At 48.1% G+C, this 18,182-nt stretch overlaps 4 protein-coding genes across 4 annotated transcripts; 2 read left to right on the forward strand and 2 right to left on the reverse strand.

The window, feature by feature from the left end:
* Positions 1–822: 822 nt before the first annotated feature.
* On the forward strand, positions 823–2,007 carry EsH8_I_000545 (uncharacterized protein; the record flags this gene model as incomplete). Its single annotated transcript, XM_083267958.1, has 1 exon — positions 823–2,007. One exon carries the CDS (start codon positions 823–825, stop codon positions 2,005–2,007), a length of 1,185 nt encoding a protein of 394 aa, XP_083118396.1.
* A 2,019-nt stretch (positions 2,008–4,026) lies between these two features.
* Positions 4,027–5,058, reverse strand: EsH8_I_000546 (zinc-binding alcohol dehydrogenase family protein; the record flags this gene model as incomplete). Its single annotated transcript, XM_083267959.1, has 1 exon — positions 4,027–5,058. One exon carries the CDS (start codon positions 5,056–5,058, stop codon positions 4,027–4,029), a length of 1,032 nt encoding a protein of 343 aa, XP_083118397.1.
* A 7,727-nt stretch (positions 5,059–12,785) lies between these two features.
* Positions 12,786–13,175, forward strand: EsH8_I_000547 (uncharacterized protein; the record flags this gene model as incomplete). The annotated part of the gene is made up of 1 exon (XM_083267960.1): positions 12,786–13,175. One exon carries the CDS (start codon positions 12,786–12,788, stop codon positions 13,173–13,175), a length of 390 nt encoding a protein of 129 aa, XP_083118398.1.
* A 1,734-nt stretch (positions 13,176–14,909) lies between these two features.
* On the reverse strand, positions 14,910–16,995 carry EsH8_I_000548 (HET domain-containing protein; the record flags this gene model as incomplete). The annotated part of the gene is made up of 3 exons (XM_083267961.1): positions 14,910–16,455; positions 16,519–16,570; positions 16,641–16,995. 3 exons carry the CDS (start codon positions 16,993–16,995, stop codon positions 14,910–14,912), a joined length of 1,953 nt encoding a protein of 650 aa, XP_083118399.1.
* Between the last annotated feature and the right edge of the window lie 1,187 nt (positions 16,996–18,182).

Genomic DNA, 18,182 nt, shown 5'->3' on the forward strand with positions numbered 1-18,182 from the left:
GCAGCAAGCATGATGGAGACCGAACATGAGCGAGGGCACCCAGAGACCCGGTTTGCCTTGGTTGTTGCTTGAACGACACCGACAAAAACTCCTTGGGCAATCAGGCTAGCAAGGATAACTGAACTATGTAGGATGCCTGGTTACGGGTCTGCAGAGTGTCGGAAGCGGCCCTTCGCGCGCTACTAACCACATTTCACATGGCACACTAAAATGCTTGATGAGACACTTGCAAGCTCTGTCTCTCAAACACAACCTATGGCGGACGCCTATTAACCGGTCATCTTGAAGAGTAGCCGGAGTCAGTAATCATAACCAACCTTCAAAGTTTACCCCCTTTGGACCATGAGCACCGAACCCCTCCTGCAAGCCCTCACCACCAATGCTGAGTACCGATAACCCTAACATCTTTTAATCTGTACTTCTCATGCGGACCTTAAATTTGGCTGACTCTGCCAAGGTCGATAGGAGGAAATCATATCGTGCCATGGCGTCCGTTTTGTCTTACATCATTTCAGCTCCGCTGTTGAATGCGCTATACCCGACCGACTTACACGGTTGCGGAGAATTTGTTCGACTTCAACTTCGTCTGAAGCAGCAGCTCCGTAGATGCATGGAAATTGCGACTGAAAAAGTTTGTTTGGTCCAATTCTCCGTACAAATCGATATCAGTTGATCCCGTCTAGCGGTTATGGCAACATTCCTTCTTTACCATTTAAAGGGGGTCTATCCGCCGTATCCCTACACCTTTGATCTTCATCTCACATCCAACACAATCTCATCTCCTACATAATCTTTTAACTTTTACTACAATCATCGCTAATCATGGGTCAACCAGTCCAAAAGAAGCTGCCGGGATCCTCTCAGGCTTCTGGTACCACCCAGAATGGGTCCACCGCTACCAACGGTACAGCTGCGGCAACGAGTCCAAGTGTTCTGGAAAATTTCAAGGGAACATTCAAGGGGAATGGCTTCAACACGATCTTCCGTCCGAATAGCGAGAAGACCCCGACTGAATTTAAGCCAAAACTCAACCCCCCTGAAGACAATGTCCTGCAACTCAGTCTGACGGAGGAAACTCAGACTTTTACCAAAATGAACGAAAGCATAGCCAATCGCGGCTTTGTAACGCAACCAGATATATTCCTCGATGGATGGAATTACACGCAGTCTGTCATTGATGTGACAACGCCCAGCGAAGGTACACCGGGTATCCACTTTGAATCTGGCTTCTGGTTAAGCGTCCCAGAAAGTGGCACGCCTGACCTTGGAGCTTCTCTCGCCCGCATGGCTTCCATTCCTCACGGCACAACGATCAATGCTCAGAGCTTCCTGCCAGCCGTTAAAACCAACGGTGCACCGATAATCCCTAAATCTCCCATCACGCCATTCGTCATTGGTAAAACGAGACTCCAACCTTTTCCCAGCCAAACGGCAGCCAAAAACGGAGAATCTCGTATTCCTCAAGACCTTACGCCTTTCATCAAGGCCAACACCATCACGCAAGAAATGATTGATGACCCAAACAGCGTCTTGGATCTTGCCAACAAGGGGAAGGAGATTATCAATAATACCAGCTTTACAGTTTCAACAGAGTCTGCTCGTCCTGGCACGACTTCAACAAAGGAGGCGGGTGGAGGCACCAACAACATTGGATTCCTTGCCGGCAATGACGACAATGACGGCAATGCCAAGGCAGTCAAGGTGACAGCTACCTACTGGGTCTCAACTGTGAACGCAAAGCTTAATCTGAAGCCGTTCAAGCCAACTCCGGCTAAGCCTTCCCAGACCTTCTCCCCAGTTCCTCTACACGCGAACGAAGTCGTGCCCACCTTCTCCGTCGACTTTGAGATTCCAACTGCCAAGACCGTCAACGTCCAGTATACGCAGATTCAGTATTCTCAGAATGTGATCCTCAACTTCGGCCCTCTCAGCTGGCCGCATGTCAGTGTTGCCACCCTCGTCCCAGTCGACGTCCAAGAGCTTCAACCTTCGATTTTGCGTCAGTAAAACGGCTCAAATGGCATAACCAATGGATGGCACGACGATATATGTGTGCATGAGGACCTGAAAATTCAGAAAGGATAATTAGCTGTGCCCTATAGCCTCCGCAGCCTGGAATTGGAGGGTTCGTCTGTGGTTGTGTGTTCTTCTTCGAGGGTCGATTTACGTCCCGATACTTCTTTCCTTTGTTGGCCCGACTTAGCTTCAGCTTAATTTACACAAATTGTAGGCTTAGTATGCAGGTTTGCGTATGTGACGAAACTGAGCTTTTCCGATGAGGATGTGTGATGCTTTTCTGCTTCTTGCCGTCGCAATATCCATGGGCGTCATACCCTCCATGTTCTCCATTAAAATGCTGGCATGCTTTGACAACAATAGGCCTGCCGCTGGATGTGAACCAATTCTTAACGCGACGTGTAAGGCAGTATCTCCTCTGGAATCCTGGGTGTCTACTTTCGCGCCAGGACTACCCATGAGCAACTGCAAACATCCTGTTGAAAAGACCCGAGCTGTAAGATGAAAACCCATTAGGCCTTTGTTTGTTACAATATTTACATCTGCTCCATTTTCAAAAGCGTCTACAGTAGCTCAGAAATACATAAGGGATTAAAACCTTACTCGCCCATGATGCAATTAGGGACAACGAGTGATATCCTCAAGCAGTGAGGCATATAAATCTACATCTGCCTGCACCGCATCATATGATGAAGTCTAGCCTTTGCTGTCTTAAACATTTAGATGTGCTCTAGCTTTAAGAAGAGCCTTTAGTGTTTCTAATGATGATGACTGCACAGCTTTATATAGGGGTGTCCAGCCTTCGTGGTCGCGCTCATTTTGCGGTTTGAGCGTAGAAATCGAGCTTAACACACCCCTCCTCACCACTCTCATCAACTTCCCTATCGCTGATAGTCGAAGCGTAAGCTTCCCGCTACGCACTGAGTAGAGGCAGTCAGCTAACAAACTACAGAAAACCTCTCCGCCGCCTAGTCCTCATGAGCCAGGACACATCAGAGAACATGAATCTGTTGTTTGGTCTGAGCTGGCTGCGGGATCTAGCGCAGCATCACGAGGCATCCCGCATTGAAATCCTATTTAACCCCCCTCGCGGCTCTCTAAGCTAAGCACTTCATTTGAGACTTTATGATGGTGCGCCCGGTCTTTCGCCACGGCCGTCGACAGAAGTGGAGCAGCAAAGGATGAAAGAGGTTAGGGAGCTGCAAGATGTGATCTGGAGGAGAGTTGGTGCTAGGAAGTCGCCTTCTAGAGCTGATATCACGGTAATTTTGACGGCGCTGGGTCCGAACTGGCCTGAGCAGCTGCCAATGTACCAGCTCGCGGCCAACACTATGGAGCAAGGTGTTCGGACATAATGATTAACCACAGCTGTGTCAGTATTTGCATTGCTTTGCCAGCGTGATGAATTGGTCCGTGATAAGTCTCGTAAGTCAACTTAATGTATTAGCATGTAGCCTGCTTACGACATCTTATTATAAGAAAATTAGTGTTCTTTGTACTCTTCTTACCCTATCAACTGTAAGCAAGAGAACCTTCCTCTGTTGCTATAGAGAAGTTCGTTAAGAGGCACTTGACGTGCAAGATTCACACGGGCTCCTTGGAAGCTGCAAAGTTAAGAAACTTTACACTGTTCTGCAACACCTCTGGAAATCCTTGTAACTTCGATCTACTTTTACTGGCAAACTCATTGGATGCAAAAGAGTTCTTTGTTGATTGGCTTAAAACACATTCGACCTCATCTTCTTTGATGCACCACCAACTGAAGGTCTGGACAAAACGACGGCAAAGTTTTTAATACCAGCAAGACTATTTCCAAAGTCGGGTCCCTCTTGAGGTTACCAACGACCTATTTTTTTGAAACCTACGAGATACCCCAGGCAAGAATATCTTGGTAAGTCAGGGGGAGTCATGCAAGCCAACTCTGCAAACTGAGGCCAAAAATAGACACGTTCAACTGCGCCAACCATGCAACCCGTCGTCTACTTGGTCTCACCCCATTCAACCATTCCCTTATTCGCGAGGATCCAGAACAACCTTAGCACCGCTTACTCCCTTGACAAGAATGTCGATGGCATCGTTCAAACCAGCAAGACCGCCTTCAATCTTCTGAACATTCAAACCGACGAGCTTATTGTTCGCAACAGCCTCGTAGAGGTAGGTATGGAATGACCAGCTGAGTAGTTCTGCATTCTTTTCCTCGGCCAGAGTGATGGACCAAGGCCTGTAGTCGATGGACACGCTCGAGGGAACACTCGACTGCTCGGGGGGAGGGAGCAGGCCGTACACCGTATTTCCACCCTGTGAAGCGACCACCGCGGCTGTGATCTCGTACGTCTCCGTCAGAGAGATGGAATCGACGACGTAGTCGTAAGGTCCCTGCGCCACCAATTCCTTGATGATGGCGTCCGGGCTCTGGGTGTGGTCGACAATGTGGCTGGCACCAAGCTTGGCCACAATGTCCTTGTGTCTGGGGGAAGTGGTGGTGACGACATCGTAGCCGGCCTGGGAGACGTATTGCACCGCCAAGCTGCCAAAGCTCGATGTGCCTCCGTAAACCAACACTTTCTTGCCCTGGGAAGCAGCATTTCCAAGAGGATCAGGCCTTGTGAGGCCAAGAGCTTCGGTAAAGACGGCGACGACGGTGGTGAGGTTTCCAATCAGGCCGACGGGCAGACTGATGTCGACGTTTTCCGGGATTTTGGTGGCCGTGGTTTCGAGCGAGAGGACATATTGCTGAAATGAGCTGAACCGGTCCCCCAGAATTCCGGCGGCGCCAGCCTTGACAGCGGCGACCTTGTCGCCGACCTTGAACTTTGTGACGTCTGCGCCGACAGCCGTGACAGTGCCGCCGTAGGACGTGCCGAGGATGGATGGGTAAGGGATAGGAAAGATGCCGTACTTGGCCTGCTTGGCGTCGATGGGAATGAGGGCAATGAGCTCGTTCTTGATTAGGATCTCCTTGGGGCCGGGCTGTGCGGTCTTGACGACTTGCACCTCGAGCGGTGTGCGGGCTTCCGGAATGATGGCGGCTGCGTGAGACATTGTGGAAAGACGTCGGGGTTTACTTGTGACAAGTTGGGGGAGATGAAGGATCGGGTGCAAGACTTGGACTGGGGGATTGTGTATATGAGTAAGATGATGTTGCTGAGAATGGGAATTGTTCGGAGACTGATGTTCCTTATATCTAATCCTCAAATCTACTAGCCACCATTTCTAATACAGTTTTTATCTTCTTCATGGTTCCATCATCATGGTGTAAGTCAGATTGCTCAGCATTTTCACGAGACCGAAGCAAATTGAAGCGCAATTCAGGATGCCTTAGTATACGCGGAATGCTAAGTAAGCTTTCAGCGGCTAGGATCCACTGGAGATGATTAGGGGCGGCGTTATGTGATGTTAGTGGCTGGTAGAAAGTTTAAGTTTAATTGAACTTAAAATGCCCCCACCACTGCTTGCCTGACTAATGGCTAGAGGAGTATGGTGCTTAGGAACAGTTAAACGGTGTAACTTGTTTCTTCCGAGAGCTATTACACCGGCGGTCTTTTCATTTTCAAACAGGCAGCAGCAAGATTGACATAACTTACTAGTGGCTTGTAAAACGCACAAGCTATCAAGGGGCCCTGGAGAAGGAGACCTTGACATTTGAACCTTGAGAGCTAGTTATCTTGGGGCATTTTTTTCCCGCTGTAAATGTTGTTTTCTCCAAGAAAGTCTTCAAGAAGTGAGGCCTAAGCACTGTCTGTTACTAAAGCTGGTGATATATACCGAGATCTAAATTTTTTTAAACAGCTCTGTATAAGCTCTGCTGGTTGTATCTCATCAAAAATGACTGATATTTTCATGTGTACGTTAAATTCTACCTCCTACAACCCATTAGTACCCACCGGAGAAATGTAACAAGGAGATTACGATGAAGCCCTTCGGACACAAACTTTATTCTTGTGACCTACGTTTCTGCTGGGGGGCAATAGTACTAAGAATGGATGTTGACTAGGTTCATCCCCTGCTGACTAACCGTTGAAATGGACCGATCGTTCGGCCGTAGTGAAGTTCGCGCTTGCATAATCAGGCGGATGGATTACGGTGGACCTAGGACAGATTGGCCCGCATGCGTATACATCGTTGGTCGGAATACTCCTGATCGGTTCAACATGCACGCGCCACTCAAGATACAACGCGAACTGCTCAATCCTCCAATCAGGAGGCATGGCTGGTCTTGCTGACTGGTATTTTTCCAGATCAGCTAATGGTTTAGTTCCTCGCTGGTAAAGGATTTGCAGCCCATATTCTCTCGCCCAATGCCCCCCCTGGGGGAGGGGGATTTGAAGACAGTGATGGGAGGGATGACAACGGTGCGACAAGAGCTTTATGCAGTCTGTTATTTGTCACACACACGAGATGGATGTCATCCATTATCGCATCGATAGTCTAGATGTGGGAGTTTGGAGATGAATGGACACAATAGGTGGCAAGTCATGCAGAGAGCGATCATTGCTGGCAATCCTAAACTTTACACCCATTGATTTTGTGGGTTCTTCCAGTGTCTTGCTAAAATGAAACATCTGGTCGTCATTGAACTACAAGACCACTCCAAGGAGACTTGTTTTCTTCTTTCTAGAGGTTCGAAAAACATATCTCCATCGACGCACGCTCTTCATTTCGCCTCACCAGGGGGTGTGTGCATGACAATTGCACCCACGCTGACCAAATCAAGCTTGCATATGAGGCGCTATACAAGAAGCCAGTCAGCTCAAAAGTGACCAGTCATATTGTCAAAACGAACAGAACTCTTAATAGTCTTTTCAATAGAAATAGTGAAAGAAGGAAAGACTACGAACCTCGGCAACTCCTCGACACCTGCACTCACGATCCACACCCACCTCACTCATTTGGTGCCGGAGATTGTCATGTTGCCCGACCAGCTATAAAAAACCGCCATTGACAACAACGCTGTCCAGCTGCACTGGAAGGGATAAGAATACAGTTGTCAATACCAGCACAATCATAGCGGTTAGACTGACAGCGTTAAATTCAGTAATCCTTTCAGCTGGAGGATAATAAAAGTACGTATGATCACGATATAGTACCGGAAAAATATTAAAGACCGGTCGACTTTGTGTTCATGCTTTCGCTTAAATCATAATATGCTCCTATGGCCTTGTCACCGGGTGCCTAAGTATTCTCGATGAATATGAAAGGTTGGCAAACTGAGAAAATACCTGCCAACAGGACTAGAATGGCTTTTTACCACTATCAGTATCATCTCATCTAGCAAAGCTAATCAAAGCGTCGTCACATAATAATACACGTGACTTAAGCCCCACCCCTATACAGCCGACACTCCCCTAACAACCGATCAGGTAGAATAACCTAATACTTTCTTAACGCTATAAATTACTACCTACAAATTAGCAACGCTAACCACTTTAAACTGAACTTCATATACATGCTCTATAATTTTGCGGTTTGCTATTCCTTTATGGGAAATCGCGCAAGTCTGCCCGATCGGTTGTGGGGGGGCATCGGTTGTATGGGGGTGGGGCTTAGCGTCGTGCCGGGAACCTCCATACGGAATGTTGCAAGGGCCGAGCCCCAGCGGCTAGGAATAAACTCTCCAACTCCAACTAATGTCGATCTTCAGTTAACCAACACGAATATTGTCCCTCCATTTGCTTACCATTGACCGCCCCCCGTCCACGACCCAGCATCCACTATGCCCCGAGGAAGGCCTCGTATTAATATTTCGCCGTGTCGGTTTTGCAATGCACAGTTTAAGCGTCTAGAACATTTGCGGAGACACGAGCGTATTCGTGGGTACCTCTCCGTATAACTGGGGCCATGATAGACTATTAATGCTCTGAAGATACTAACGAGAAGCCATTCTCTTGTGATTGTGGCCACAACTTCTCTAGACAGTACGTGCCACCCGTCACTTTCTTTTTGATTTCGCACTCAGGTAGAGGCCATAGGGACCTTCTGGTTCGCCACACCAGAATTGCACACCCTCCGAGCTCAGCGAACAGTAAGGGGCTTTGCGATGCCGGTGTTGGAGTGCCAAGCATTACAGACACCTGTATTGTGGACGACCTTCCTCAAAATATGGTAGATGCCAGCTCGTCTACTACTGCAGATGAAGTATCGGCATCAATTTTTAGTGCGCAATCTTACACTTCGCCGGGCATCACCACGCCACTACATGCAATTACGCCAGTTCCGGAGGTCGGACAGGGTGCCTCTGACCTGAATCAACTTCAAGGCAATTTTTATCAGCTTTCTTCTCACCAAGACACTCAATCGGACGTGACGGGCTTTCCGTTCAGCAACGACAATGACTTCGACTTTCTGTGGAGCCATAGCTCGAACTCACGCGAGTTCCTACCCACGACTTTCTTTGACACCGACCACGGCCTCTTTGATTTATGGCAGCCAGATGGAGAGCTTATAGCACCGAGCGAAGCCAGCAATTTGGAGCCTTCGGATTCTCACTGCTCAGGCAATTCAAATCTGGATTTGGTATCCGGATCATCGAAGGCCTTTCGCCCACTTACAGCCCTGGAAGCAGCAGCTCACCATCCTAATGTCGAAAAGCTGCCTGCCGATAATCTTTATGGTGATCAGAGCGAAGAAATTAACCCTGTATCGATTTCAGGCTCTCCGTGGTCAATATCCAACTCCACTTACACGATACTTCGTGATAAGATACTCCTATTTAAGAGTACCATTCCAGCAGAGTTCAACATTCCCTCAAAATACACGCTGTCTCGTTATTTTGGAGGCTACTTTCGGGACTTCCACAAAAACTTTCCTTTCTTGCACCCGCCAACCCTCACACCTGAGTCACTTTCACCAGAGCTTATTCTTGCCATCGCAGCTGTTGGTGCGTTTTATCGATTTGAAAGGACCCAGGGCTACGAGCTTTATTTCGCCGCCAAAGCAGTTGTTGCAGAGCAGATGAGGAACCGATCAAAAAGCTCTATAGCGAACTTGATGGCAACACACCCTGGAAATTCCAAATCTTCTCAGACTCAGGCATCACTGCATTCATTCGCCGGCATACCTACATCCTCCACGACCGCTTCTCCACCCCAGACAATAGGGTATCCCCAACTCCATACAATGCAAGCCACAGTCCTTCTTGTGGCAATTGCTTCTTGGGCGGATGCTCCAATTGTTCAAGACGCACTGTTAATGTCGAGTCAACTGGCAATGCTTGTCCGAGAAGCTGGTATCTCTCGCGACGACAACATCAAGGAAGGCACTCCATGGCATGAATGGATTGCGCGCGAGGTTCATCGAAGAACTCTCTTCGTCGCGTATATCTTGTTCAACCTACAGAGCATAGCATTCGATGTCCCCCCGTTAATCTTGAATCGGGATATCGGCATTTCATTACCACACTGCGGTTCTGAATGGGAGGCTACTACATCTGAGGCGTGGTCGGAGCTGAGGCAGATGTATGGCCACAATGAGTCTCGGTTTCAAGAAGTATTCTCCAAGCTGTTAAGTGGACAGGAGATTCATAAGGAAGGCCCCTTCTCAGCACTGGGGAACTATGTTTTGATGAGCGGCTTGCTACAACAGATCTTCCTTGACAGGCACACTTTGGAATGTTTATCAACCCACAGCTCATCACTCAGTACATCATCTATAAAGACGTTTGAAATCGCGCTTCAAAAATGGCAATTATCGTGGGAGTCAACTCAGGAATCTTCACTCGATCCCACTTCTTCTAAAGGTCCTTTGGGATTTAACGCTGTAGCCATGCTGAGGCTTGCGTACATCCGGATCAATGCCAACTTGGGCCCTCACCGCAGCCTCGTCTCACGAGATCCTCAGTGCATTGCACAGATTATGGTTGACGACACCACACCTCAATTTCTACGATCACCTCATACCGACCGAGCTATCCTGCAGTGCGTGCACGCACTCAGTGTTCCAATTTTTAGCGGTATCACCTACGTGGCGAATACTCAAGCACTTAGCTGGAGCGTTGAGTTGGCTATCTCAAACCTGGAATGTGCCTCCCTCATATGCAGATGGCTGTATATGATTGCTGGTGTTATTGAGCAGCCAATAGCAGAGGCTTTAAGAGATGATGAGAGAAAGCTTCTCGGGATGGTCTTCAGTCTCGTCAAAGAGACCCCACTGGCCAGCAACCTGAGAGACTTTAATAGTAGTGCTGAGCGCATTCGAGGTTTGGGCAGAATAGTCCTTCAACTATGGACTTTGACTTTCAATGGCGTACATGTTTTTAATATTGTAGATGCAATTGGTACCAGCATATCAACTGCTGCTGAGATATTGGAAGCGCGAGCTCACACATCCAGAAATTGAGGATTTATACCAGAGTTCTAGCAAATGGAGCACTTGGTAAATAATTATTGGATCGGTCGAACAGTTTGGGGCTATATTCCATGTCTACAATTGTAAATGCTCTGTACGCAAAATTCTTCAATTTCAATTATCCTCTGTCATCTCTCAGTGTACTTTTCGAGCCACAGATCGGCCAAGAGGTGCGAAATGTCTAGACTCCTCGGCGCTCGTGTTGTTATAGCTGATCGTTGAAAAAAGGTTCCTTATCAGTGCAGAAATAGCTGGAATCATACACCTAGATTAGTTAGTCGTTTGGTTTTTCCATTGAAGATGGGATCGCTTGCATAAAGACATTGAATGTGTGTCAGCTATTGGCGGAGCAGCCACGGTCCGAGAAAACACCCTTCATTTGTGGCCCTAGGAGTCAAGCACCATTAACAGTGTAGAACGGATATTACGAACAAGGTAATGCCTGCTGTCCTTTAGTATTTATTCTTGCTTTACATCGATACCTGTCCACGGATGAAAGAAAACCATACACTTCAGGTAGTAATGAAGGCAATTTCCCATAACAACTTGATTGGTTAACATTTATGGCTTGCCAGTCTTCAAACCAAAACTACCAAACGCCCCTTAAAATCCCTATTGATGTACTTCGTAGGCAGAGATTGTGCCTCTTCCAAAAGAACTGAGGTGATGTGACTTTTGACTTTGTGTTTATCCACAGTCTTCATCATAGCCTCCGTTGATTGTGTGTTCGCGCACAAAGACCCCTTGATAACAAGCTCTTTAAAGACCAGATCGAAGGCATTGAAGGAATAACCCATCTCAGGCAAGCCAAGCGGGATGCAGGTGCCTCTTGGCTGGAGTAGTTTCAAACTCCATTCAGCTGCTGCGACATTGTCGGTGCATACAATGACCGCATTGAGTCCAATATTATTAGTGAAGTCTTCGATGCGCTCAAGAGCATTCTCATCATCAATCCCGACCAACAGATCCGGTTCCAGCCCAGGCCCGGTATCTGATGAGAGCATTAGAGACTCGGGATATTTGTCGACGGCGACTGTCCGCAAGCCTTGGGCCTTTGCGAATTGAACGGCGAGAATGCCAAGACCTCCGACGCCAATAATGGCAACGGACTGGCCAATTTTAAGCGAGCATTGGTTAAGCGCATTCCACACTGTTGCCTGTTTCAATAGTCAGCTCATGTCTGCAAATGTGGAAGACTCAAAGTGATCGTTGCAGCATACCCCGGCACACATCAATGGTGCAGCTTGTTCAAAGCTCAGGCCATCTGGCAGTAGCACAGTGGTCGTTGCATCTGCGACCAGGTACTCGGCGAAACCTCCATCTGCAGTGATGCCAGCCATATTCTTTCGCTTGCAGAATCTGGCATCTACGGTGCCATTGTTTGCTTGCTTGTGCCACACGCATCGATTGCACTGTCCACATGCGTGTCTGAAGTTCAAAACACCTACGCGCTGTCCCACTTTCCACTTCGAATCGACGTTCTTCCCCAACGCAGCAATTATTCCCACTGGCTCATGTGAGGGAATCATTGGACATTCCGAGGCGTAGACACCTTCGTAAACCTGGAAATCCGTATGGCAGAAGCTGGCTGCTTTAATCCTCACAAGGAGCTCGCCGTCTCTGGCTTCCGGAACAGGGACGGTTACAAGCTTGTAATCCTTCTTGTACTACTGACACGTCATTATAATTCTTTGATAATCAATGATCTACTTACCTCGACCAGCTGCAACGCCTTCATTTCTCGTGGAATTGCTGGTGTCTCTGTCATCTTTCCTCTTTCAATTCAAAATGATTGACTACTTTGTCTAACTCTCGGGATGGATAAGACTGGTGAAAACAAAGGATTCTTCGCAGTACATGAAGGAAGATTTCAAACGGCTCAAGCTGGGTGTTTTATAAATGTAACGTGTTGGCCCCTTCTTCTGTTCAAACGTATAATGACGTTTTCGACCTGTTGCGGAACGGGTAGTGGAACGTGTGGAGCCAATTGCACTGGAGTAGCGTGGAGTTGAAATGGCGTTGGGGTAGAAAAGCCAAGTACAGGTGCGGGGCCAGTTACTGGGAAGTCGCGTTTGAATATTACCTCCAAATATTACCTCCAAATGCTCTGGATCCACGCCGCGAGCAACAAGGCCAAGGCCTGGTAGGAGAAAACTTTGGAACAACATTCGTCTTACGAAGACATTGTGCAAAAGTATTTAAGAACCCAAATGTTGACTGCAACAAACCATTCCATGCAATCCTCCCCCCTCACATATCGTCTTCTGGCAGCGAAACAAGTCGCAGTCCTCTAAAAACCCATGAATAGCGAAAAGCTACCTACGTAAGTGAATAAACTTATCCTCCATAACTACTACCACCAGAGACAGTCCCTTTCAAAACTGTATCTAACTGTGGAATTTCCCAGGAATCAATCGCTTTCCAAAATGGCCAACAACACTAAGACCGTCCCGGTCCAGGACTACCTAGATGTCCTCGCCGTTGTCGAAAACTACGTGGCCGGCCTCAAGGTCGGAGATGCAAAGCAGGTCGCAAAGTCATTTCACCCCAACGCAATCATGTACGGCTTCTCCGCCGACGGGTCCCTGCTCGGTGGGCCGATTGACAACCTGTGGACCTTCATGGAAAAGGAAGGTGCTGCGCCCAACATTGTCGCGCACAACGACATCATCTCTATTACACAGACGACGGCGGTCGTAAAGGTGGACATGGAGAACGACGCTGGCGGGAACGACTACACAGACAATCACACCCTATTAAAGCAGGACGGCAACTGGCTTATTATTGCCAAAGTTTTCCACACGTACTCGAAATAAGTTGTTCGAAGCGAGGAGGTCCCTAAATTATGTACATAGCATGGTTACCGACCTAGGGCATTCATTTTCTGGGGTCATCACTAATGATGATTATTTCACATGGAATGAAATGAAAGTGTGCCTATATAGGAATATTAGCACCTCTACTTATAACCAGCAATAAGTGCAACCAGCCTGATTCCTATTGAATATAGAAATCACCAACCCTTTACAGTCAAGAAACACCTTTACATCAATCACAAATTCGGTGGCCGTTTCGCCCGTTTATAACGGGACCCATTCTTTTCGGGATCCCTTCTCTGGCCCGGTAGTCAAGACTGCCCTCACAGTCTTTATTTTCGGGTCAGAGACGACCAGCGAGTGCCGCTTTTAGTAATCGCCAACGGCAACCCCTGTCAGCGTCTCCACAACGGAACGGAACGATTGGCGGCGAAACACCACCGTTTAATATCGAGGCAACACAACGTTCTTCTTCTTCTTATTCACCTGGGCCGCCGATATCAGTGACTAGAAATAGCACTCGCTGCCAGTTTTTATCTGAAACGGAAGAGCGCGAGGTGCCTATACAAGTCGAAGTGAGTCTTAATATGAGTACTAGGACGCGCGGGGTTGTTTGGGGCACGTGAAGCAGTTTGCAGTCTTCAATAATTAGGTAGCAGGAGCAATCTCTGTATCGGCCAAGACGCCCACTATTCGTGCAGGCCAAGCACTTTAAATGCTCGATGCTCATACTCTACACTCACAAGGTGGCCTCGCCCTGAGATTCCTACATTATTGAATCAATCCATATATACGAGTAACGGGTAGCAGACCCCCTCTTAATTATGGACCTTATTACCACAGTACCTTGGTTATGCTTACATGTGCCTTACGCTACAGGGGAACGATTGCGGCACGGGTGCGCCAGGGTCTCCAATGGCAAAGTAGGTGGTACTACGTACGGTGTGCTGCTAACAACTGGCCCACTCACCCGCGGCCGCCCACTCACGCGGGAGCCGCATGGGCGGGACGAGCTAGGGGTGGTGCAGCAGCCCGCCCGCCCGGATATGTTTCTTGGCTGTTAGAGAGCCAGTATACGAACACGCGAGATTCTCCCCTTTGCGGTTCTGTCCAACTAGGAAGCTGTAAGTTTAGAGCGAAAGTAATAACCTTTCACAACGATACGGTTTTATGTCATTACGCACAAACATGACCATTGCAGTGTATAGTTAGGTGCAAGACACGAGTTGCCTGAGACTTGTCGTCTTGATATACTAGAAATGCATCATGCTGAGGGCTAGCAACGATATAAAACGTGGCACACAGCTCACATCCACCCACCACGCCACTGGATTTCGGGACGATAGTATCTGCCTAGAAATTATGCAACAACAATTAATCAGTTAAAACCCACAATTTGACAGAATCTTCCACTGTCCGATAATGGCGCTAACTCTGACGTGGTGCTTGTGCATAATTTCTAGAATGCATCCCTTGTGAGCTACATGCCGAAGTAATTAACGCTTTTGACAGTATGGGTCGGCCATTGGTTGTCTCACTGGCATGCTGAGCATTCTTGATTGAGTCGAGCGAGCGTGATAGCTGCTGCAAGTCATGGTCGCCTGGGCACGGTTCATATTCCGCTTAGTCTTATTCCTTTAGCTGCTAGTTCCCGGTCTATAATACACAGTGAAGGGGCTTAAAATTAGGCAGAGTCCCACCAAAAGAATATTATATAGACAATACACATCAAGGCTAAATAACTAAAATATCTTGTTGTTCTTCTTTACAAGCTGCAATGATTGTGAAGACCGGTTCCTCGTACGTCACAAAGAACCATCCTGTCCTCCTATATATATCTTCCAGCCCCTCTACAGGAGCCACAACAAGGCACGTAAGATCGGTTTTCTCCTCTGTGGTAGACTGTCCGAAGGTCCGGTGTTGCATTTTCTGGCTCTTGAGAACCAAGAAATGTATCGTGCCCCGGTTTTCAAACTGGATTTCCGAGGTGTCCTGAAGAGGCCATACAGTGAACGAGCAGATGTGTCTATCTGCCATCTGAACTTGCAGCTGAACTTGCAGTGGAGCTTCAGTAGATTCCTGGGTATAGTAGGCTGTGAATAATGCCCCTCTCAGCTTAATGAATCCGCCGATAACGTCTACCGTATCGTCTTGTTTCTTTTTAGTCGTAACATCAACATCAACGACAGAAACCAGGAACTCAAAGCCAGCCGCAGGTTTACGTAGCTTGACAAGTCCGTCAACCGAGGCCCAAGACCATGAAGGAGCCCTGTATGGGCCTGAATGTTTCGGCTTTGGCGTGAACACGGTCCAGTTGAGCATATGCAGGATCTGTGACTGCCATATACCAGCAAGGTACCTGTCACCCGTGACCTCTTTGAAAAGTTTCGCGATGCCCGCGAACGCATAGAGCTTGTCCGCTGACTTGGTGAAACAGCATCTGGAGTAGGCCGATACTAGATCGCACCATAGATCCACTGCGTCGAAAGTCATGATGTTATCAAAATGGCCCTCACGATCAGTAATTTGCTGTTGACCCAGAGCCGGTCTGTTTTTCGGCAAACTAAACAACCTTTCGATGCTTTTAGACGAGTCATGGAGAGGGATCCCGAGAGGAAAGCCCTCGCATTTGTGTTCTTCGAGACACTCCCACAAAACCTGGTTCTTTGCAAAGTAGAGCTGCCGCGGTCCCAGAAAGCGCTCCTGGAAGACCCAGCCTCTGCGGTGTAGTGAACCCTGCAGCAATTGGCGATCCCAGTAGCTCTTATCAAAGATGTAGAACTTCTTGGGCAGTTCCGAAGTTAGGGTCGTGCTGACGATGCCAGCTTGAATGTCTTGGCCGTCGCGGGACCGGAAGAGTCCGCCTTCGGGGCTGCCAGAGGCAGACGCGGCGATGTTGCAGGCTGAGTTCGCGTAGATATGCCTCATCATGGGGGCTTCGGCCTCCCAGTCGTCCCGGGAATCTTGGACAATGCAAAAGCAGTCGATCCATACATATCGAATGCCAAAACGTCGGGCTATGACGGCAAAATCTTTGAATGTTTGTGGCAAGTTCGAGAATGTGACCCCGCGACGAAACTGATCAATATTAGACGATGACAGAAGCGCGTACTGGGGATCTGCTCCCCATCGGTAGCTCAAAGTCAGATAGGCAGGGGTTGGCGACTGCGTGATGTCATTTGCACTGATCAAAAGCTTCCAGTACATATCTTCGTATGCTCCAACATCAAGGAGGCGCGATGGAAGCCACCCTTTTGTTGTTGTAGGAAGGTTTCTGCACCTGCTATGATTAGACGCACACTCGTGAAACCAGGAATAAGCCAAGTCCAAAGTTATACAGGACCCAGTGTTTTCCTGGAACTCGGAGAACACAAAGTACTTCTCGTATGAGCTGCCTGCAGACGTTGGTGGACATCAAGAGTAAGCTTAGTAGAGTTGATGAGGTTGATGAGGAACGTTACATACTAATCAAAGGAATCAATCTAAATCGAATATCCATGGTATGCTCGCTTTTATCTCCCGTCGGATCGTCAAAGATAACCCAAAGTTTGACATGGTCTAATGTTCCTTCGTACTCCTCCCTGTCGACGATGTAGCGGAAAGAAGTCCATTCTTCGGGGTCGAGGCTTTCCCATGCTTGTCGATGTTGCCTGCTGAAGTTCCAAAGTTTGGAACAGATGAAGCAATTGTCGGCGGCAGCCTTCCGAAACTGGTCCAAGCTTGGACCAGCAGGGCCACCATTGCGAAATGCCAAGCCGTTGCTCTCAGGCTGGACAACTCGTTTGCAGACGGAGCACAGCCAACTTTCTGGCTGGGACATTTTAGAAGATAATACAACGTAACCTGTCGAAGTCGTTGAGCTGGGCTAGTCCAGTCAGGCTGATGTCCAATGTTTGTCAACGCATGGGCGGTGCTGGTAATAAGACTGGCTGAATGATTACCCCGCTCTTATCGTATGAGTAGTTCCTTGTTCTTATCTTCCGGCATGTGCCGCACGCAGTGCATGCTGTTACGAAGATATGGCAAGCTGTTGTGGTCATAGAAACCCCAAAAGGATAGAGAATATGTGGCATAGCTTGATAGTGTTGGATTACCCAGCCAGAATACGGGCAGGCGGTCAGCCCGCGGGAAGCGGCAGCAATCGGGCCCGGAGATTCTGCCTCCGGGCCGCCCGGCGATATCTTCACATCTGCTGCTTCCGCTGGCTGCCTCTCTTTTCTTTCTTCTACACACATCTACGGAATACAGTACCAGTTTTGCTCTTCGTTCGATTTACCACCCGTACGGGTATCCTGTGATACCAACAGATAGAGACAATGAGCAGGAGGACGGCATCAATAATAGCGACAACACCCGGATTTGTGATGCTTGCGCTCTTCAGATCAGAAAGGAGGCAGAAGGTGAGTGCTGAAATTGCGGAGTTTGGTGGATGAAAAGCGAAGGTTGTACTCTCAATGACATGAACACTGGTTATCCTCGTCAAAATCATCAAATCTTCGATTGAGGCGACCTGTTTCAATCTAACATTCCGTACTAAGCGGACGCTTCTGAGTAGGAATTGCAGCCAACTTTGGCTTATTCCCGTACCAAAAAGTCTACCCAAGTACTTGTGGCCTGGGGCATTCAACCGTAAACAAGTGTCAAGAGGGCACTATTTTCGCATTTAGCGGTAATACGTCTCAGGGAATTAACCTTGTATCTCAACAAGTCTCCACAAAAATGCAATTTATGCCTTCCTTCCTAGAGCTTAATATCCACTTAGCTCCTTACTTTAACTACTTACCTTACTTCCTCAGGTTGCCCTACCTAGCGGAAGTGGTCAGGTACACACTTTGACACCCTCTGACCGACTTGGTCTAGACTGCTATCGACAGCCTCTGTAGACCGTATCGAAGAAATGGCAAAGTCACTACTAATGACGGGTGCTTCTCCCCGGATTGTTCACCCCGCTGGCTCTTTCCCATTTCGTTTCGTGGTGAGCTATAGAGGTATGCATTAACTGGTTTC

Source organism: Colletotrichum jinshuiense, chromosome 1, assembly GCF_051148585.1.
Source record: "Colletotrichum jinshuiense chromosome 1, complete sequence".
NCBI classification, from domain to species: Eukaryota; Fungi; Ascomycota; class Sordariomycetes; order Glomerellales; family Glomerellaceae; genus Colletotrichum; species Colletotrichum jinshuiense.